The sequence below is a fragment of the Meleagris gallopavo genome, chromosome 7 (genome assembly GCF_905368555.1).
Source record: "Meleagris gallopavo chromosome 7, MGAL_WU_HG_1.1, whole genome shotgun sequence".
Classification (NCBI taxonomy): Eukaryota; Metazoa; Chordata; class Aves; order Galliformes; family Phasianidae; genus Meleagris; species Meleagris gallopavo.
This window is the reverse complement of record NC_139410.1, coordinates 10,307,474-10,330,517: the sequence shown is the minus strand read 5'-3', so window position 1 is coordinate 10,330,517 and position 23,044 is coordinate 10,307,474. Positions and strand designations below refer to the sequence as shown.

General features: G+C 42.9%; 1 protein-coding gene across 4 annotated transcripts in view; it reads left to right on the top strand.

Annotated features, from left to right (window-relative positions):
- The window catches only part of SATB2 (SATB homeobox 2), a 126,871-nt gene that overhangs the window by 1,272 nt on the left and 102,555 nt on the right, over positions 1-23,044 (top strand). The window contains exons 1-4 of one of the 4 annotated variants that reach the window (XM_085227975.1): positions 369-460; positions 1,152-1,188; positions 1,376-1,594; positions 20,698-20,874. In XM_085227975.1, the coding sequence (XP_085084101.1) occupies positions 434-460; positions 1,152-1,188; positions 1,376-1,594; positions 20,698-20,874 (460 nt within the window). In that variant the 5' untranslated portion in view covers positions 369-433. Of the gene's footprint in view, positions 1-37; positions 168-329; positions 461-1,151; positions 1,189-1,375; positions 1,595-20,697; positions 20,875-23,044 lie in introns of those variants that run through there. The other 3 variants (XM_085227976.1, XM_085227977.1, XM_085227978.1) reach the window with 3 other exon arrangements.

The window sequence follows — 23,044 nt, the reverse complement described above, 5'->3', positions numbered from 1 at the left end:
TTATTCAGGGCTCGCTCGGTAACCGCCTGCAGCCGGGCACCGGCGGGGCCTTACGTTGGCCGGGCCACCCGCTGCCGGCCCCCGGCTCCTGGCAGAGGGTGGCGGAGGCTGCGTGGGACCGAGCGTGCGCCGGGGCTGGATGCCGGTGGCAGCTCCGTTCCTGCCCGGTCGGTCCCCACTGCTCAACTCCGGCTTATCCTCTTTTCTCTCTCTCTTTTTTTTTTTTTTTCCCCTTTCTCCCCCTTTCTTCTCCTTCTCCCGGCTCCTCCTCCACCCCTGCCCCTCGGCCCTCCCCCCGCCCCGCTGCCCCGTCCCCGCGTCCTCCTGCCCCGCTCGCCTCCCGGCACCCCATCCCGCCGCTCTGCCCTTTCCCCGCTCCCTCCTTTCCCCCGGCCGGCTCCGCTCCGTTCTCTGTCCCCGCGCGCGCCGCTCCATGCCCAGGCGCTCCGCTCCCCGCCAGGTGGGTCTCTGCCTCCCACCGGCGTCCGCGCCGCCGCCCGGGCCCGAGCAAGCCCCGCGGCGCGGTTTTTGCGGGGGGGCGGGCAGGGGGAGGGCTGTGGGGGCGAGGCGGGGTGGCGGTGTTTGGGATGCACAGCCCTGGGACGGCCGCGCCGCGCACACACGGGCAGGCACACGCACACGCGCGCACACGCACCAAATCCGAACGCGAGGACGGCCCCGAGCGGGACTCGCTTCGCCTCGATGATTCAACGCCGCCGATAATCGCTCCTCCGCTCTCCGCGGCGAGTCCCTCCCGCCGCTGCCGTCGCCGGCAGAGGAGGGAGAGATTGAAAGCGACGCCGCGGGGTCGCCGCTTCCCGCGCCGCTCGGGAGCGGCTCTGCGGGGCGCCGCGCGCCTCCCGCCCTCGGCGCTCGCCGCTCCCCACGCGGGCGCGGATCTGCCTCTCTCAGCCCTCCGCTCCGCACCGCGGCGGCGGCCCCGCGCCTCCCCGCCCCGCGCCCCCGCCCGCCCGCTCCGTTCCGACCGCCGCCCGGGACCCGCCGGGAGGGGGCTTCGGCCCCGCAGCCTGGGGCGAGGGCGAGGAGGAGGCTGGGGGTAGGGGGGAACGGGAGAAGGGAAGAAAGCGGCGCGCGAGGAGGAACCGAGAAAACTTTCCACCCTGGATTCTCTACTTTTGATCCATGGACAGAGCCCAGCTCAGCCAACTTACAGCCAGGCTCTAAGCAGTAAGTACGGCGGCGGCTCCCGGCGGTCCGCGGCAGGCGGCGCGGGGGGAGGCTGCTTCTCCCCTCCCCTGCTCCGCGGCACCTGCCCGCGGGGGCTGCCCGGAGTCCGCCTGGCCCCGTCCCGCCGGGAGCCGCGGGGTCCCGGGAGGAGGCGGCGGCTGAAGCCCCCTCGTTTCTTTCACCCTAGGTCCGTGCTCCTTCTACTGCGACCTGCCAGCGGGAGCCGCGTCCCCGAGCATGGAGCGGAGGAGCGAGAGCCCCTGCCTGCGGGACAGCCCCGACAGAGGCAGCGGCAGCCCCGATGTCAAAGGGCCCCCCCCCGGGAAGGTGGCCAGGCTGGAGCAGAACGGCAGCCCCATGGGTACCCGCGGGAGGCCCAACGGCGCCGTCGCCAAGCCCGTGGGAGGTATAACCGTGCTGCGGAGCGCGGGAGCGCGGGGGGGTCCTGCGGGAAAGCCTCAGCCCGGCCGCGCGGCGCCTGGCTCGGCTCCGAGCCCCGGGAAGCGGCGGCCGGGCCCGAGCGGGGCGGGCGGCTCCGGGTGCGGCTCTGCGCGACGGGCACGCGGCGCTCGCGGCTGGGAGAGCCCAGGTGCTGCCGGCTGCGTTTGGCAGCGCTCGGCGGGCTGTAAGGGGGACGGGGACGCACGTGCGAGGGTCGGCTCTGATAGCCGAACTCTTCGGCGTTACTTCTGCAGCGATCCCGCAGTTCTCTGCGGTGCCGCAACTTTCATATTCTGCTATCTCGCTGCCGGTCGGTTTCGCGTTCAGGGAGTGCTTAGGGTGAGTCTGAGTAACACACGTGGTTGCTTTGCTTTCTTTTCTTCCAAGCAGCCCGACTCTCTAAAATGTCCTCTTTTTCCGACCGATCTCTGATGCCGTTGTGTTTAATGCGGCGTAGCCTCGCGTTTGGAAAATTGTATTTAAAAGTCCTAAATTAGCCGTGTGCTACGAGCAGGGCGGGCCACCCGTAACGTTACCTTTCTTCTAAAGCCTCTCCGTATTTGTATTTAAAACCGCGCGGAGAGGGAATACACAAACGCGGTTGTTTATACACAAAGAGTTTGTGTAAATGACATTGCGAGAGATACTTCGAGCTGGCCGTCACATGACTCCCTGCTACGTGAGATTTATTTAGCGATTTTCCATTAGATGCTGATTTAGACCTCTTTGGTTCAATAGGCGATCTAATTGCTGAGGTTTGCTAAGGGGCTGCAGATCTTATTTTCTTTTATTTTAGAAAAGTAGGACTCATTTCTGTACCTAATGAAGGGTAAGAAACCTCTCCAGTTTTTTCTGTTTCTTGGATCGCTGTGTGTCTGCTTTTAAACCTCTTAACTGTTTTCTTCTGACCTAGAGGAGAAGAAAGCTTTACGATGAGAGACTTGTAGCACTAATCCACTTAAGAATTGATGGAAAAATAATTATTGAATAATTATAAAAATCAACGAGTTGATTTTATACAAAGCGCTGGAGTAGTAATGCATGGAGTTTTGGATGCCTTTGGGAGACTGAGGAATTACTGCTGCTCAATTTTACAGGAAATTTTAGAGCTGAATCTTTTTGCTTGTGGGCCTTTCTGAAGTACACTTACAGTGAACGTTTTTAAATGTTTTGGAATATGTATGCTGCTTGCTGATTGCTGCTGTGTTTGCTAAGAAATTCCTAGGGCTTTACGATGGTATTGGTGGCTCAGATTGAATCTGGCCTGTTGGCTCAGGGAAGATTTCTCACGCAACAAAGACTCACTTCTGAAAGCAAACTTTTAAGAGCTTGCATTTTCATTCGTTACTCTTTGGCTCGTTTCTAGCGTTGATTTAGAGTGGAGTGTACAAGTGTGGGGCAGTAGGTAATGCATAAGAAAATGTTTTTCCTTGCTGGTGTTTTTTAAGCAGTCGGAATCCCTTTAGTTTTAAGCGAATCATAATAAAGTTTATTCATTACTCTGTATCGATACTGAAAGCAAGAAGAAAATTATTGTTGTTTGAATACTTACCTAGGTTCTATAATACTCAATACTAAATTAGTTAAGGCAGATCTCTTTAATAAGATAATGGTGCTGCTTAAAATTGATTTCATTTTTTTCCTCTCCTGGAAATGCTCTCAGGATAAATCGACGGCTGATTTCCAGATATTTTTCCTCTGCTCTTTTTCAAGTCTGATCTCTAAGAACCTATGTGACCAAGCGATCTCTTTCTGGACGCTGATCTGATCACATTGTTTCAATATGTCTGGAAGTCTGCATCTTTGCAGTGAATGCTGCAGCATTTATAATTCTTTTTCTGTCCAATTGTGAAACGTGGCTGTAGGTATTAGCGGGAGGACTTTTAATATACTGACAAATTAGTATAAAACTTCTCTTCAAACAAACCTTTTAGTGCTATTCCTGGTTTTGATAAAAAGGGAACTACTGAAGGACGTAATGAAATGACATCCAGGGCTTTGATTGTCAGTTTTTCAGTTTGTTCTTACATTTCAACCTCAAAGTAAGTGCTAAAATCAATGGAACGTGAACTTCAGGAAAAAAATTTGAAATACTTTAATGAAGCTAGAGACCATTTTAGTTTGATTTTGTTGGTTTTTAATTCTGTAAAGTGTATATAAAGATTTTGAGAGCAAAGACAGATACTAATAGTTCTTTTGGGCCTTAGAGATGTAAATGCTGACACTCCTTCCTTCCTGTCAAGTGTCTTGTTGGTCTCATACTGTGTGTTCCTGAACAAAATCCCTGAGAACAGAAAAATAAGCTCTAACTAACTGGTGCTCTGATGAGAATGATGACCTTTGGTAACAGGTTTTATAGTCACAGTTACGCTTGCTACCATTTTATTTTTAAGGGACTCCCTGAGAAATAGAGAAATATTATATTGCTGTAGGTATTTGTAGCTTTTCTAGGTTTGAGTGGAGAAGTGTATAGATATCAGCTTTTGTAGTGCAGGCAGAAGAGCAGTTGTTCTCAAGATAAAGTTTGTCTTTATGACTCTCCTTTTTTTTTTTTTTTTTTTTTTTTCTCCTGTTCCTAAACTGAAGGTACTTAATTCAGAGGCCATTACACAGCTGTAATAAACTAGCAAAGGTCAGGAAAAAAGATAAACAGGCTCTTAAAGGCTGCAGTTAACAGGGGCTTTAGAAGTTCCGGTGCTGTTCACAATAATGTTAGTGTCAGTCCTACATGTTAGAGTCCAGTTCTTGTTTGCCCTGACCAGCCCAGTGCTCTGTGAAACATTTCAGCAGCTATCCAACTTGTCTATTCTATAACTCATATACAAGGAAGCACAAGTGTTCAGATGCTCAGGAGAGGCAGATTTATAAAGGTTCCCGGGAAGGCAACAACAAAAAAGGCTAATACTGCTTTAAAAAACATATGAAGCCTGGGAGAGAGTTTAAAGCAAGTAAGAGCACCGTGGTGTTGACAGCTTTATGTCTCTGTTGGGTAACATTCACTTACTAGAATTGGCGTCTCCTTGCAGTTAGTAATTCACTCCATAAGGATTTAGGGAAAAAAAAATCATTAATGGCTAAGTAACTTATATTTGTAAAATTGTTGACCACAGCTCACAAACCTGCTTGTGCGTGAGTAGATATGCGTACGCTTTTATGTGTTTGTTAGGAAGAGCCATGAAAATGAGCATCTGCAGCCTCTGAGCGCTAATTACAGTGCCAGGGTACGGGCAGAGCTGTTCTGAAATTTGGTTTGCTGAGGTACAAACGTAGAGTCAACATGCTGCCAAGGAACGCTTTCAGGTTTGGAGCAGGAAATTACTGCAAAAAAATTGCTGGTTAGATTATTTTGATGCGGTCTGATAGTAATAACAGTTAAGTGACTCACAATCTATAATACGATTTAATTTATAAAATATTAATGGAGAAAAAAACCCAGAGACAGTTCAAACTAAATGATGAGGTCGGGATGCTGATCTGCAGCGCGATTCCCGTGCTTATTCGGGTGCATGGATAGTATGGATGGTGGCTCTTGCTGAGGTGACCCCCTGGAGGCTCTGCTGTGTCACAACCATGTCTGCTCAGGTACGGGGAGAGATCTGCTCCGATCTCTCTCTGGGGCAACAAACGTGCTGACCAAGCATGGTTAAAGAGTTGTTTGTCAAAAATCCATTCTATTTCTGCAAAAATTGTCATAGGATCTTCACTGTCTTCTGTATCTCTTACAAGAATTTAACATACTTTAATAGAGAGCAAAACTCACGTGCAGCTGGAAGAGTAGAGCTTGCTCAGCTCTGCTGTTCTGCGCTAAGCAGTCAGGTGGCATTAAGCTCTCTGTGGGATCCTGAAAGGAGCAAGGAAGCATGTTCCAATTGTCCTTACTAATTGAGCAAAAGGGTAGGTTAAGTTTCAGATGGTATACCTAGATGAGGGGTATCTCCTTGATGCCAAAAGGAAGCACGTAGCTATTCAGAAGAATTGAATGTTTTGAGATACAGAAGCACAAGAGCTGCGGATCCTAGTTAGTTCCAGAACCAGCAGTGCGTGACTGTATTTTCTGTTGCAGAGTACTTGGAAAATGTTGCCTTTTGTTTCAGTATGATTCACTAGGAATTACGAGGAAATGTAAATGCGTTTCTAATATGTAACAAGGAAGAGACTTTTAGTTTAACCTGAAGCTTAAGAAAAGCAAGGCAGTGATTTCTTTTCCCCGACTGATGCTTAAAGTGGATTTCTGATCTTTTTCCCCGATTTCCCCCTCCTTTTCCAATCAGCTTATGTCACTTAAATAGAATAAATAGAGCAGTTGCTCCTGAAGGGTCACGTAGTGTATCAGCTGTATTTCTGCTGAGGTAGAAAAATAGCCTCTCTTTATGTGTTTTCAGTAGTTGGCCTGTTATTAAAGTAAAGACACGGTCGGTTAAAGTATATGTGCAATTGAACATACACATTAAACAGAACATAGGGTATCCACCCATTCGGTGACCTAGGCGTAATTTGAGTTTAGAGTAATTTTGGAACTCTAAGTTGCATCTGCAGAAAGCCACTGGCAATTTTGAATTCGAGATTTAAGATTAGCTGTAGCAAGATTGTATTTTTTCCCACAACAGTTCCTATGTATTTAGCATCATCTCCCCGCTTCCTCCCCACCCCAGACACAGCCACATCAGTTAACTTGGTGCATTGTCCTCATTGTGAGCAGAAGGAAAGAAAAAGCAACCGTCTTTGAAGAAGTCGCCATTAATTCTTTCTCCCTTCCCTGTCTAAGTCGTGTCCTGCCTTTCCTTTCTGTTGCTGGGACGGTCAGAGTAGATTCATTGTCAATTATTTGTAGGGTGCTTGTTTGAGAACTCTTGCCAGAGTGATTCTGTCAGTGGCTGCCCAGGATTCTCTTTCTGCCTGAGGAAGATGGCTAAATTATACCAAAATCCACCAAGATACCGGTGAGGAAACAATACTTTTGAGAAATTTAGTTGCAGTATCTTTTTCTTTCTCAGAGTTTATATTAAGTATTTGAACATCAGTGGAAGAAAAACAGTTTTAAACTTTTATTGTTACAAATAAATGCTTAAAGATGAAGTTTAGAGATTCCTTTTCTAAATACTTAAGTTTTAGGAGCCTATATATTCTACTTATTTTATTTTATTTTTCACTGCACTGAATATTTTGTCTAGATTAAAAATGGAAAAAGCCCAGCATAGTGTAGTTGTAATCATATTGTCATTTCGACAGACTACAGTTGCCCTTGCAGTTCCTAGTTTGTAGTAGAGGCTTTCAGATGACATTAGGTCATACCTTAAAATGCCTTAAAAGGTATTTGGGTTTAATGCTCCTCATGGAGATGCTAGCCTGAATAATTTTATGGTTACTTTCATTATTACTGCTTTCCTGAAAGCTGTCTGCTTGAAATGGGGAGGAAAGAGGCCACAATAGTGATTTGGAGCTGAAGTGAGCTGCTTGGATCAGTCAGATTTTTGTCACTCGCAGGGGCACAGAAGGCAGTGATACGGTGGCAACCACGGTGGTGGGAGCTGAGGACAGCTTTACTGCATGTATTTATATTCACCAAACAGATGTGTGACCTGTTTAGGAAAACTCTTTTTTATGTGTGTGATTGAGCAGTCCCCAGCCCGCTTTTAAATCCTATTTTTAAACTTCTTTAAATAGCTGCAAATCTGTAAAACTGAGGAAGATTTTTTTTCTGAATCCCAAATTGCAAAGCATAGATAAGTTAGGCCTTTAATTACTGTCCTTCGTGGTAATCTAGTTAAATTAGTAACTACTGTTGTGCTTTAGGATTAAAGGGCCAGTTGTCCAAGGTATGAAGCATTACCAACTCCCTTTGAATTGACAGATCAGGAGTTGTTCAAGATAACCCATGCCTGCCTGCTGGCCTTGGTGACTACCAGCACAACGTGGTCTTCCTGGAAGCATGTGGGATTTCAGGCCAGCCCAGCGTGCCAAACGAAGGATCGGGGGCCCATCTACCTCTGGAAAACTGTCCTGTACTAACAGGTTCCTCCTGTATCAAGCATGTGGGTCATGAACGTTGATCTACATGGTGACATGTGTCACTAGTACAGGTTTAAGGAGCAGTCATAGCATACAAAAGGCACGTGAGCAGCTGATGGCTTTTGAGAAATATTTCCTAGCCTCTAGCCGTACTAAACAAAAATTGCCCCCGACAAGCTTGGTACTTGTTGCAGGACACTCGTCAGCAACATACCTGCTGTTGGGTTACATAGAAATCAGTTAAATGGTAAGGAGCTGAGAACACACGCTTAGCCATTTAATTTGAGAAGAACCATTAGCCCATCTCAGTGAGGTTGTTGTGGCCATTCACAGCAAACTGGCGGCTTTAATGTGCGCTGTGTTCTCTGCCAGCCAGTGTTGTTGCCGATGCTGTTGCAGTTGTACCATTAAGATTTTTTTTTTCTGAATTCCATGTACAGAAGCATGTATTGCAGCTGTTCTGTGTACTTTGCCTCCCGTCTCCATTTGCTTTGATCCAAGTATTGGCACTGGAAAAAGATCGCATTCCATATTTCCAAATTTATTGCCTTTATTTTACTTTTTTTTTTTACTTAAATGTAAACTAATATTTTAATTATTTTTGTTGTTGCTTTTCTATTTTAAATGCCTGTTGTTTGTTTTTTTTTTTTCTTTTTAAATACCTGTATGAGCTCTGCTGACAGCACCTGAAGATTTAAAAATATACTAAAATTTAAGCATTCCACTGTTAGCAGTTGTTTGCATTCAAGGCTGTTGACAATGTGAAACCCTTACAAACAATATTTGAAATTGTATGGGTTTTTTTAAGTGTAGTTCTTACTTTGACTTTTAAAGATGTGAACACTGATGTTGCTAATGTCAGAGGACTTATTTAAAACCTTCCAGGAGTCTTTTCTGCTTGGAGTAAGACTACACAAATAATTTACAGGATGGCTTAAAAGACTGAGCAAGAGCCCTGTATTGCTAGTATCGTAATCCTATTGCCAGGGCAGAGACTGCACATCTGAACTGAAGATATGTTTTAAAGTCTCTATCAATGCTAAATGCAGAGGTGGTAGGGAAAAGATAAGACTGTTGTAATTTGTAGTAGCTTTATGAAGAGGACAGAAAGAACTTGAGAAAAGAGTCAGGTAGCTCTAGATAAGAGTTTAAGGATGTGACTTGTTTACCATATACAACATTTCCTGCCTGATAGTTTAAACCTTGTCAGTAATTTTGCTTTGCCTGATGTCTTTGTATCAGTTGGGCATGCAATATTAAGCAGAAGGGCATGCAATATTAAGCAGTCTAACTGAGTGTTGTTAGTAGCAATGCCAGCAAGGTAAAAAGGCTCAGAAAATGTTTAATAAAAATAACCTGTCAGACTGCTTTATATGAAACTGAGGCATCTTGTGAAATAACCGCACACCCATTGCATTTTAATAGCTCGGGAGAAATGTCTCCCACTGAAATACAATCCCTTATTTATTTCCAAAGACACGCAATGAGATGGAAGGATGCTGTTGACAGTGCACCTTTTCAAAAGTGCAGAGTCTGGCCAGAAACGTCCAAAGAGGGAGTGTTTCTTCTATCCGAACCCTGATTTGTATCAATGCGTACAGCCGCAGGGTTACCTTCTTTCTCTCTCTTTTAAAATGTCCAATTTCTACTTGTCAAGGTGCCGCAGGGTTAATCTGCTTTTACTTACGTATCTCTGGCACTGCACTCTCTAGAAGCTGCTGACTTTTTCTACACTTGGACTGAAACTTCAGATAAGTGAGGAAACTTAAATATAACTATTTACCATCCTGGTAATCTAAACTCAGAGTGTTTTGTCATAAATTTTGCTGACAGTCATATACTGGAAATGAAGCTTGTCATTTTCAAAACTATAACTGAGCTATTTTTCCGAAGTAATATAAATTCATATTTTGAGCATATTTTGGTTTATATGCATTTCCATTATTTATATATTAAAATTAGATGTGCACAATTTTCAATCGTATTATTTTGAGTGGTTATTAAGAAATGTAGTTATAAATTATGAGTTATGCTATACTTCGGTGTAAAAGGTGATTTTCATAATGTCTTTTCCCAACTTACAAATAACTTTTTTGCCATAATACAAACATGCTAGCAGAGCAACATGATAGATGTCTCTTTAAGTATCGTAGTAAAAGAAAATGACTTGTATTCTGAGGCTGTGGATAGTTTATGTTGTTTTGGACCCATTTCCCAAGCAGTGATCGAAAACAGATTACAATAACAATTATACAGTCAGAAGATGCAATATCCATTTCTGCTTTAATTGAGTGAAAGAATAATAAAAACATCATTAAGAAAAATGAGGTGGACCTGTCATACACTCTACCAATTTTTAGAGTTGGAGAAAATGCAGAGTAACAGAAGAAGTATGGGCTTTTTTTTTTTCTTTCTTTTTTAAGTTGAGTTTGTAGCTCAAGCGCTGGATGGTAGACTTCATGCAAGCTGCTGTGAGTGAGGGTGCAGTAAGTAGGCTTATTGCTCTTGTGGGGCATTATCCAAGAGCCTGGGTTTGGCTTAACAAAGGTAATGCTTCTATCGTTGATTTGAGTATTAATATAATTATTAAGACTGTCATGATATTGTTCTGCCCTGTCAAATAGGTGGGCTCAGAGGATGCCATGGAGAGGAGGAAAGTAGTGAAACAGACTTCTCCTTCAGAATAAAGTGCTGTGCTACTTTGTGGGAAAAAATCTGCTGTATTTTTTTTTTTTTTCCTGTGGATGCTTTTTTTTTTTTTCTTTTTTCTTTTCCCCCCTCACCTAATTGTGAACCTGGTTTCCAGTAGAAGTACCGGGTCTCTTAAACCATTACCAGCTGAGACAGGTTCTTGAGTGATCCTTTGGCTACCCCAGTGTCTTGGGCTGTAGCCCTGCACATGTTGAGGCACTGTGCCAGGCAGCATGTGCAACTGAGCCAAGCAGCACGTGCAGCTGTGCTGCCCTTGAGGTAGGACCCCATCGTAGTTGAAGGCCCAAGGCTTGGGGAACCTGGCAAACAGTTTTCTCCGAAGCCGAATGCTAGAGCTGTGAGCCCAGTGTCCGTTCAGCTGCACTGTGCATGGAAAGGGATCCTCGCTGCAGCAACCTTGTCTGTAGTCATGCACTATGCAGCTTTGTAAATCAGCATTTGGAGTGGCATCCGGAAGTGAGCTGGGAGCCAACTCAGCTTTTGGAGAGCAGATGTAATCTGCTCCCTTTGGCTGACACCTCTGAACAAGCACGTGCATTTGCACCAACAGGAGTATCTGGTTCTCTGGAGTAGCTTAGCATACAGTGTTGTAGGAATTTAGCCTGCTGAGCCCCAAAAGCTTGGATTGCTGGATCTCAGCCAGTGAGCCCACGCATGGTAGGTTGGCCTCACTGGGTCCTTTGCACTTTCTCCCCAAAGTATAGCGTACTGGCTGAACAGATGAAGTGTACTGTGTACTTGAGAGAGGGGATATATCTGTTGACTCTTGTTCCTTGACCTCATGACCTGTTTGGTGAAGATGCTGTAGCTTTTAAAATCTGTTATACTGCTGCCTGATAAAAGTGAATATTCCTGAAAGGAGACTCTTTCAAAGGAAGAGTTGTCAAATATGTGGTGCTTATTCTTGAAAACCAGGAGTGTTTCCCCCACAGCCTATTATCTTCATGAAAAAGAAGGAATCTGGAGATGCCACTCAAGAGAAGTTCTCTCTCCACAGGGCAGTGAGGTGTGGACAGTGAAGCTGTAATTTAAGGCTGAGCCCCAGCTCCCATTCTTGCTCCACGGCATGGTAAACCATAAGTGCACGCTCAGTGAAGACATGCAGCATGGTGAGCGGGGAAAGGGGAGGCTAATGCTTCCCAGAGCAGGGAATGGTAGCTTGGCTTCTACACCTTCTTTAGTTATGGGTTCTCTTCTCCATTCACGCTCCTTCTGAAGATCTGACAGAGGCTTCTGAGGTCCCCCTGTACCAAACAACTACCATCTGCTAACGATGTTGGTGTAGCATTAGTTGAACCCCTTGCTGATGGCACAGCAGGATAGAGGGCTCTGTCAGTAACCACTGAGTTTGGTGTCCATTACTTTCAGCGTGTAATGTGATTATTCTACCTTCTGCTTTCTTCTACCTTTTGTCCATAAAGGGTTCTGCTGTATGTAGCTTAAAAATGAGCTTTTCTAATGCTACCAGTGTCTAAAAGACATGAGAGAAGGAGGCGCTGATTATAGATCCACTGAGCTTGTCTTACAGCAGGAGCAGCCTGTAAAAGGACTTGAGAAGGGCGATGTAGCTGCAGTCTCCGTAAGCTGTTCATCTGGTAACATGAAGGGGATGATAATATTTCTTCTTGTCAGGGGTTGTTCACAGAGGGATGAACGTGAAAGGGAAAAGAGCTTGCTGGTGAGTCCCAATGGAGATCCCACAGCAGGCCTAAGCACGCTGCACAGCTCTTCTCCAGAAATAAAACCTCAAACCAGCTCCAAAAGCTTTTCTGTTACATTCCAGGGGACTTATCCTGGTACCAGGAGACTAGTTAATAGAACCTTCATTAAAATGCTTTTGCTCAAAGATGTTTTTCTTTTTGCTTTAAAAATTATATAATATGGTGGCATCTGCTAGCACCACCAGTTAAGGGCTTATTAGTGGTTTCAGTTTTCAGGGTTTTAAAATGTTGGTCATTAAAATTAATTCTGGATAGAACTCGGCTTAGAAAGTCTTATCTCCCTTGCCTTTTTTTTTTTTTTTTTACATAGTTGAGAGAAAAACAAGAAAAAGCAGCCCCCCCAAACAAAGGGAAAAAAAAAAGCCTCCTGAACCATAAACTTGTTTTTAAGTTACATAAACCAAAACCTAAAACTTGTAGAAAATAAATAGCTTAAGATGACTAGGAAAAAAAAAAAAAAAGCCAGCTTAATTTGAAAGTGTTTCCTTCACTGGTTTTGAGTGAAATCAGTATATTTTCCATTAGTTCATATTATAAATTACTGCTGTAGGGTATTTTTTCTTCTTATTTTAAGTGGGAGACACGTAGAAGCAACTGAGCTGTTTTATTTAGAAAAAATATAGCAGTAGTGTCCTTGCCTTTGCCTTTCAGTGTGATCTGGAAGGACTGTGCATGGTTCTTGGTGAGCACACGGGCCTGGTGCTGGCATAAGCACTTCTGTTCGTGTTTGGGGCTGGCTGGCAGGGAACTTTCAGCTGGAACAACGGGGCAGTTGGCTGTGCCTTCTTCTGTCTTGAACTCCTGTAAAACAGTGTTTTGACATCTGCGTTCTCCTTTACTGCTCGTTTTGGTGGCCGAGTGGAGAGCTGGATGTGCTTTGTTCTCCTGTTTAATTGCTTCTGCCTCCTGATTGCTCTGCTGCGGCATTAGCCTTACCCGGCTTAACCGGCTGCGTCAGACAGACTGCGCTCAAAGCTCAAGCATCTACTCTTCTTCTCTTAAAGCCAGGCAGGGTGGCAGGTCCAAGCCGACGCCGAGTTACTGTAACTGGTTCAGCAGAGGGGTAGGGAGCTGCCAGGAGCAGCTGTGCCTCTGTCACTAGCAAGAGGCCTCATCTCCCTTGAGTACCAATTCTGTCCCAGGCACACAGCTGGAGAGGCTGTGCTAGAGGTAAATATTCCATATTCCTCTTTATTTCTCATTTCTTGTTAGCGTAAACACATGCTCTCCATACGGCTTTTTTTTTTTTTTTTTTTTTTTTTTTTTTTTTTTTAAGAAATTCAAGTATTATCAAATCAACTTAAGAGTTTCTTAATATGTTTCTGTGGTGGGATAGTGGCCTGGAATATTTTTTTTGTCAAACAGTAAAGCTGTTATTTCAGCTCAGAGAAAGATTCTTTGGCTAGTTAAGCTGTCAGAAGCAGGGGACATCTGCAGAGATGTTAGTGACTTCTTTATAAAATTTCCTGAGAGCTGGGGTAGTTGTGATGGTTGGGTGACTGAAGCCACAAAAAGGACTGGAAGCTGAAGAAGGATGTAAATAATATCTTGTGGTTTGCATTCACCATTGGCTAAAATATAATACGTAGAAATGCATTTCCTGCCTACAGATTTATTGAATATTTAAAGCCAGAAAAAATAACGGAGGAGGAGAAAGATATTGTCCTTAGTTTATTTCCTCTGGCCCTCCTCAGAAGAGAACTTCTACAGTGTAATATTATTTAACATGATTTTTTATTTGTTTGTTTCTTTGACAAACACTGTATTAAAATCATCTGTGGATTGAGTTCTTCTTTACCAAATTGCATCCTGGAACAAATTATTTTCAACAAGCTTATAAACCCTCAAAGAGTAGGAGTTTAACAGCATCACATTACTGCCTGTGTACAAAATCAGATATCTCGTGTTTTGTCTAGAATACACTGGAGAGCAGAGGATTAGCAAAAAGTAGGATTCTTCACTCAGACCAAAACTTATTATAATGAGATGCTTGGCATTTTTTTTGTTGTATAGGGTTGTACATCTGTGAATGTGCTGGGGCTATCTCTGATATTTGACATACAGATTTCCCACTGGCCTCCTGTCAGTGTGCACACTGAGCTTTCTTCGTGTGTTTCCAAGTTCTTGGTGACAAACAACTGCAGAGTGATTCCTCTAGTCCCCAGTAAAAAAGATTTATGGTGGAAGAATTCCCAGCCTCATAATGAGACTGTTGTAAGTTGCTTCTTGATATGTAGAAGGCTGAAATACAGACCATTTACCCAAACTGTGCATTTATTGTAAGTTATGTGCCAACAGCACGTATTTTGTCCAAGTTAATTATGTTTAAAATTTATGAAGTAGCTTGAAAGTGAGCCTTAATGAACGTGAGTGACCCTCGCTGAAATGTGTGAGCTCCAGCCCATCTTCCTCTTTGCTGCACTGCACACAGGCTGTACCCAGGATCTGCTTCAAGCCTGATCCTTCCTGAGTGTGAACAGTCATATGTGCATGTGGGGATGGCACAGACGTGCCTGCTCGGCCTGTCATCATGCATCCTATATTTGCAGGCCTTATTTGGACTCTGCAGGATTTTCTGGGTTAGATCTCACATTACCACCAGATAGAGCTGTGCTGTGATTTCAGTAAAAGCGGTGTTTAGATCAAGACAACAGAACTGTTTTTTCATATACTTTCTGGTTTTGTTTCTCTTGAGGGGAAAGAAAAAAGGAATGCAGTGGATCTTTTCTCATTATAACTTTTTCTTCTCTCATCATATATTTGTTCATCTAGGTGAGCCTCCTGATTTCTGGAGTACACACTAGATTGTTATCTCTATAAGCTGCAAACCCGATCCGTCTTTTGAAAAGGTGGCACCTTGGAGCTTCACTTTTTCTGTAGTTTCCGCATGATGGTGTTTAGTTTTTCAGAATTGAAGTAATAATAATAGAAATATTTATGTTGTACTTGGATATGGGATGGACATCTTTCATGCAGGAACGGAGGTATTTCCGAATAACCAAAAGCTGCCCAACTCATCTGTTTTTTGCCCTTTCAGTTAGAGGTGTGCAGGATGTTGGGAGGAGAACTGGCAAGCCTTTCCTGTGCCGAGTGGACACCGATTTCTCTCTTTAAAGTGGCTTTCTCAGTTTAGGTTCATTTTTCAAATTTGTTTAAAAGAAAGTGAAAGAGCTGAGTACCAAATGAATATATTTAAGGTCAGCTCCATAGCAGTGTGAACAGATATAAATAAATGGACTGCTTTCCCACCACTGGCGTTCGCTGAATGAAGTGTTCTCGCCTGAAGAAAAAGCAGAAACAGATTCGGTTTGGGGACTTCTGTACTTTGATTGCTTCCTGTGGTTACTGTCAGTTGTGAAAGCATGTTTTATTGTTAAGTGTTTGGAGTCTTCACCCAGATAATTTCCTCAAGATGACCCATGCTTTAGTAGGAGAGACAGTCTCTGTTGCAGGGAAGGGCTCTCGTATGTGGAAGCCCAGCTGAGGTTGCTAATACTTTAGTGTTTTGAAGGCATTCAGGATTGAGTCTCAGTGTAGGTCAAGTGCAAACTGAAAATGCGTTGGGCAGTTGGAGACTGGGAACAACCCGCTTTTAGCATGTGGATGAGATTTTTAGTCATCTTAGCATCCTTTAGAGTTTTTTTACTTTTTTTAACACTGGACTTGGAGGTATGTATGTAGATAAACACTTGTGTATGCTGCTTGCTTTTTCCTATGTTTGATTTCTTTTTTCCCTATTGGAATGGTTAAGATAGAGAATGACCCATGGTACAGTCACTGCAAGGGAAATGTTTTCTGCACACAGTAATGAAGAGTTTTCAGTAGTTTATGAATTTTTGAATAAATGTCCTGATTTCCCAACCATGTAAATTTGCTTTGTCTTGGAGAGAGATTGCTCTGTGTGTGTCTCTGTTAAGAAAACAAACAACAATCAAAAACTCCAAGTGCAACGGCAGCAACAAAAACTTTATTTTCCACTTTCTTCATTTGATAAAAATCTCTCCAGTCTAGAATGATTTCCTTTGGGTTTGACACCACCATTTGATCTCAATTTTTAATAATTTTGGTGGGTTTCACTCCCAGAAGAAAACATGCTTGTGCTATGAAGTATTCCCACTAGAAATCTGGGAAGTCTTAAACCCTCGTGTTACTCAGGGCTAAGAACTGGCTTCTTTATTAATTCTGTGCTAGACAACCCTTGTACAGTAAATCTTTCCATAACACCATGCTGTTGAAATTAATCAAGTTGATGTTTGGAAATTGTTCAAATTAGATTAAATTAAATAGCACCTAGATGGGGCTCACAACTTGTGCTGATGGAAACAGATTTTAATCTAAAAAGACACAAATTTTATCGATGTCTCTTCTTATTGGTTGATGTTCATATTATGCTTATTAGGATGAGCAAGCACTGCTTCCGATTTAATGGGCAACAGAGGTGGGTGGCTGTAATAGTTTAACCTCCTCTGCAGCTTTTCCGTCGCCTTTTCTCTTTTGGTTTAGGTGCCGTGCCCAGGGTGGCCATGTGGAAGTTGGTGATGTGTAGAAGTGTGACTGCTGGTAGTGCCACCTTTAATTCTTAATCTGAAGCACTGGATGAAGTATATTATTTGAAAATGAACAACAACAAAAAAAAATCAGTGCAGGACTTCTTAAAAATGTTCCCTGTCTTGTCCTTTACTTGGCTATTAGAAATTAACAGCTTGCACTTGCAAATCTTGCAGCTCAAAGTGTTTTCCAGGGAGCTGCTTGACTTCAGTTTGATAGTATTTTTAACTGGCTTCAAGCTTTTGTTTAATGAATACTTTGTGTGGTGGAGTGTCTAGAGTTTTCCAGAGTTTTCCACTTTTTAGACAGTGTACCTGTTTCTTTTTTCTTCATTTTTAGAATGAATTACTCCATGGGAAAATAAAACTACGGAGTGAAATTAGCAAGTAGGAGAAAAATGTGCATTTAGGCACAGGTTGTCTGCATATTTAATTGTTTCTTGATTTTTTTTCTGCTGCTTAAATGAGTCTCAACTAAAAGAAATGCAAGCAAATTTACAAAGCCTTCTCTGTACATCACAAGTTCTCCACGAAAGCAACTGCAGAGCTTAACTCCCATTTCTGATGTGTTTTAAAAATATTTGGTATAGGGAGATACCGATCACCACCAACCATTCTATTCTTCTGGAAACACTTTCCGTGTTCTCTTCCATGGAATACAGGGAATTCTTGTGTACAGGTGTTCTTTTAAGAGGCTTTATGTGGTCTTATTTTATGTTCCTCTAACACTTAATGCTATCTATATGGGGTCCAAAGCACTGACAGAAGCACTGAAGAGCTGTTTCTAAGCCAGCTAAATGAAGTAGTATCAAGTAGAAAAAGTTTTTTGGATAATTTGTAATTGTTACTGATGTTTTGTGTGCAATTCAGCACATTGTGCTCCTCCTTTGAGAAAACAAAATGTTTTCTTTTCAGCCCTCAGATTACCCCTTGTTTTCTCCATGTGTGAAACTCAGTGCCGTATGTTATCCACTGTGAGTTACACCGCGTCATTCACTACAACGTCTCTCTAAAGCTGGGAGAGCAGACATACAAGAGTTTTGCTCAAAAGGGATCCCAGCCTTTTTTGTGTCTACGTGTGGAGAGGGAGTTCTGGCTGCTCCGGCACTAGAGAAAAGAGCTGAGGGCTTTTAGGATTTATGAGGTAGGCATTTCTTACTGCATGCAAGGCTTCATTCTGGACGGTTGGTCTCCTGCTCTCTTGAGTATCACTGTAAGTAAGTTGTTCAACTGGAATGATGGTGAGGATGGATGGCTTGCATGCCTCTTCTGTAAGGGCCCTGTAGTGAGGTGGAGGTTCCGTTTATGCACCTAGGAACAAGGCGTCATGCATACTGGTGTGTAAAGACTGTGCTGGTTTTAGCTGCAGATGGTTTTCCTTCAGATTTTCATGTACCAGAGGTATGTTAATTTATATTCAGATAATATCAGGAAACAGAGTTCACATCAATAAACCCATTTGAGATGTTATTGCTTAACCCTTTCCAGTGCAAAATAGAGGGCAGAGCAGATGAAATGTCCTCAAAGTGAGGTTTGCTTGGAAATGAGTCGGATGACTCTTGTTTTCTAGGAAAGCAAAATTGGTTTTAAGACTCCAGCCACAATGAGAGGATCATAACGTGTTAGCAGTGGCAGATGTGGTAACCTGCCCTTTGCTCTCTGTTTTCAAGGTACTAATGGCAGCTTATCGTCAGTTATGCTGGGTCACTGAGCTTAGAGATATTTTTGCAAAAGCTGTTTCTGTAGCAGGGCTCCTGTCATCCTGGATGGCCCAAATGGGCCATTTAAAAAATAGTCATGGGCAAGCTTCCTACAAGTCTACCATGCCATCCATACACCAGTGTTGTGACAACAACATTTCTACCATTTGAGGTCCTGTTTGTGCTAAGGCAGTAAGTGATGGGCATAAATTGCATGGAGAATAGGTGCTGCTTCTGTGCTGAAAAGGTGGAAAGACAGTTCTGTGACGAGGAAAGCATGCTGCAAGAGGATGAAAGATGCTGCGGCATTCCTCTCATCAGTTTGCATTCACCCACTTACTCTGTCTTGCCAAAATGTGGTTTACACAACCAATATTGCAGCCTTAGCATTTGGCCAATTATCTTATTCTTTTGTTGAGACATTAATAGCCCCATCAGAAATGCTGTGACAGACCGTACATTCGGTGGGAGGGCATGTTTGTTACTTACAGGGGTTAAATTTCATTTTAACTAGCTAAATGATTTATGGACAAACAATTCAGCTTTTAACTTTGGTAAGGAATAACAATTCTGTCATTGACTTCAGTGGGAACAGAATCAGCCATGCTCTGTCTTTTCAGAAAAGCAGCCAGTGATATGTTTTACTGTATGTTCTAAGTGAGTGTGTTAAAATTTGTTTACTTGAACTTGCAAAATGCGTTAGTTTATCTCAGAATCAGTGGTAAAGAGGGAGCAGCATCAGTATAACCTGTAACCTACTTACCCATTATTGAAGATGTGATTTAAAACAGAATGCTAAAACCTATGAACTGGATATCCAGATTTGTAGCTACTGCTGGTCTGCAGTTAGAATGTCCAATTGGGAGCTAATCCCCGTCAGTTATGGCACTAAATGATAAATGTGTATCTAAAATACATTTTAAGTAAATCTCATCTCTGCAAATTCAAGCCTGGAGGATTCAAGTCCCTTAGCAGGTGTTACTGCTGTGACTGTATCTATTTCAGGGCAGAGTGGCTCCTTTTGAAGGGATATTTGACCACTGGTTTGCAGATATTAGAACTGCTGATAGATGATCTTAATTAATTGGCTTTGTATAGAAGGAGAACCAAAATTTGGCTTTCTCCTCTCTTTCCCTTACAAAGTGCCCAGTCCAGGAATGCAGTGATCTGTATCTATTCTTTCATGAATATTTTTATAATAATTATTTTCATATTATGTAAATGAAATTGTCATATTTATTTCTGAAAAATAGGATTGAAAAGTAAACTAGTAGACTTTCAGGCAAGCTCTACATAGCACATTTTGGGAATGGCTTCAGGCTTAGATTTGTCTTTCCCTTAATATTTCATAGTTTATCTAGAGACTAACAAATTATATGTATCCAATTAATAAATGTATATTGCTGGAGGTAGTGATTTTTTCCTTTGCCACACACTTCGTGGCCTATAGCAAGTGATGAAAATAGATGCTCCCACTCAGTAAGTTTTCTGTATTTTCCTTTCCTGCTTTTCCCTCCGTGCACAGACATGCAGTACTATAAGGCCACGTTCCACAAATTGGCTTGTTTCTGGCCTGTCTGTAGTACTGGATCCCTTTAAGTTCACGCCTCACAGTTTATTACTAGAGATGACTTGATCTCATTACCACAAAAGTAAATTTACAATAAAAGAGAATTAAATTGAATCCAGAACGCTCCCTGGGTTTTTTACTTCTGTGATTCACCCTCATCCTTGAGCCTCTTTCTAAGAGAACTGTTCTCACTCTCTTCATACATTAAGAGGGAGAACACTGCTGGCTTCTCTGGGACTTCTGGTCCATTAGCTCCCAACACCACCAAATTATCATTTCCAGCAAAATTTATGCAAGGGTGTTTACTTTGCAGAATGAGTAGGATGGCCATGGTCTGGAAATATGTGAATTAACCTAGCCAATCCAAGAAGTGCATATGGGACTAGTCCCAGATAATATCTCCATGATGGTCACTGTGTGGAGAGAAGCTGGAGAGTGGTGTTTACTTATCAGGTTTTCAGATCTCTGAGTGTAGAGAAGCTCTGACCTGCAAGAACAGGGCATTCAAGGAACAAAATTTCTTCAGTATTAAAAAAGTCTTAGTAGAAAAATCTCATTTGTCCTCATGCTGACTGTTATTTTGTTCCTAAATTGTATTCTCTGGGGCTTTTAGTGTGGTTTGTAAACGAGTCAAGTGATGAGACTTCAGTATTTCCCTTGGAAAGAAAACAAAAGCTGTCCCCTGGGGAAGAAAGGCCGATATCCACTTATGATGAGCCTTCTAGGAGGTGTTTTAAATGAAGGCTTTTATCAGAGATGTATGACACTTTTCTTGTTCCTCTCTCACAGATTTCTTTTTTTCCATCTAGGTTTGATGATTCCAGTCTTTTGTGTGGTGGAGCAGTCGGATGCCTCTCTTGAATATGATAATCGAGAAGAGCATGCTGAGTTTGTTCTGGTTCGCAAAGATGTGCTCTTTAGCCAGCTGGTGGAGACAGCGCTCCTGGCTCTGGGGTATTCCCACAGCTCTGCAGCTCAGGCACAAGGTATTCAGTAAAGTTCTTTTCCCTCTTCTCTGTGTTGACTGAATGGTGCACCTGAGGCTGTTCAGTGCAAGAAGGAAGCAAGAAAATCGGTGGGAAATCTTGGAAGTGTTTTAATCGGTTGTATTGATTATTTGATCTTCAAGTAGGTGTAGAACAACACCTACCTTGTTAGCCTGCTTAGAGAGCATTAGCTGGATCTTGCTGAAGTGTGAAATATGGTGATAATGATCAGTCAGTGTATTCAGGACACATTTATTCTGTATCTCAAGGCAGGTTGCTGCTTTGAGGAAATCAGTGCAGAAGAGCAGGGTAGAATGTCTAAGTGTAGGGCTAGATGGTATCCGCTAGTTCTCTTTCTATCAGGGCCTTTTTGAACAGCTTGTTATAATGTTTCATTTTTGAAACAGTGTATTGAATACAATAAGGTTATATATACATGTTCTCTTAATGGCCAATAGCCCTACTGCAAAATGTGCAAACTGATTTTTGTTTCTGCTTGTCTACGGTACTGCTGCAAAGTGCTTTGTAGATCTCTACCATTCCTTCTTTTTGAAAATGATTCTCCAGAAGGAGCAAAATCTTAAAGTTAACAAAGCTTTCCTCTCTATACACAAAATATCAGCATGAAACCTAAAATTGTATAAACGGGGGAGACAGGCAGGAGGTGGGGGAGAGGGAAAAATCTTTCCGAAATGAATTTCACATTTCAAGAAACTTTTATGCTGAGGAGATTATTTCATTGTTTTCTCTTTTGGATGAGAAGCCTGTGACTTTGTTTCATCCTCATGTCATCAGTTGGACCCCTGCAGTTTAGGGTAGTTCAACAGTAGCTTTGCCTGGGGATTTGGATTTTATCTGTTGATTTTAGTCACTTTGTATAGCTAGGAATTTGAATGTGCAAACAGAGGGAGCAGCGCTGAATGCAGGAGTTCCAGACAGCGGTTAATAGCGCAGCACTCTTTGTACAAACTTCTCTCCAAGCAGGGTGATAATGATTCATTTCCTCTGTCAGCCTCTCTGCTCTGAGAGACGCTCAGGATCTGCTTACGGGCAGAGCTCATGCAGATCTAGTGTATTTATTTATTTACGCAATGCAGCAATTAAAACTATGTGAGAAGGTAGTTGTTTTGTTTTTTAACAGGAAACATTTTGTGTCATTTTAGGGACACTTTCCCTCCTCTCCCCCCCCCCCCCCCCCCCCCAATAAATGTAAAAGGTCATTGTATTCCACTGTTTCCATCCTGGTGAGCCAGCTTCCTGTTTGACAGCACTATCCATCTCAGTTAACACAGTTGCTCAATATGTTGTGAGCTAACATGTGGAACACGCTGCGTTCAGTGGCCAAGATTTCAGTCTTGGCACTTATGAAGGGGAATGGGCTTTGCAGAAAACCTGCTCTGAGGAGGCATGCCATTCAGTGCAGTGATCCACACTGGCTGAGCATCTCACTTGGGGAACCTTGCATTTGCAGCATCTCTCTGCTGTGAGAATACCAAGGAGTAGAGACAGATTGAATCACAAAGGAAATTAGTCACTGTGCAGGGAGGAAACGGCCACTGTGTTTTTAAACTACAGACTTCGACAGGGAGCAGGTTCAGCTAGTAATCTGTCATTTGGTGTTGTGCTCAAATAACTTGTCTATAAAATCAAAGTTGAACCTCTAATTGTTTCAATTAGTCTAATAGAAAAGACTTCACAATTTTTGTCTTTAAGGGATTAATTACCTTCCACTAGAAAACATGAGGTGGTCTTATATTTAGAAATGACAGAAATTACTTCAAAGATCTGTCAGGAATAAAGTCTCTTCCTTGGTCAGCATGCTTATCTTCACACCAAAGGACCAGTTCTCTGAAGTCTTTTATGCTTCCTGGGCAAATACTGTAGGACATGCTGATTTTAACATACAAAACTTTAGTGAGCAGCATGTTCTGAAATAGATTGCTTCTGTGCTACTGTCTGCAAGCAGAGAGATGAGGTCCAGGCAGAGGCAAATTGCTGGTATCTGAGACTGGCTAGTTTTGTGAGAAAAATTCTAGAATGTTGGGCTATAATCTGTCAACCAGTGCTTACAGAAACATGTTGCTAAATACTTTAATAAAGGATTTATTTGGGAGCACAATTTTCTGATATGAAAAAGAGGAAAAAATATAAGGCTATTTGCTCTGTTCAT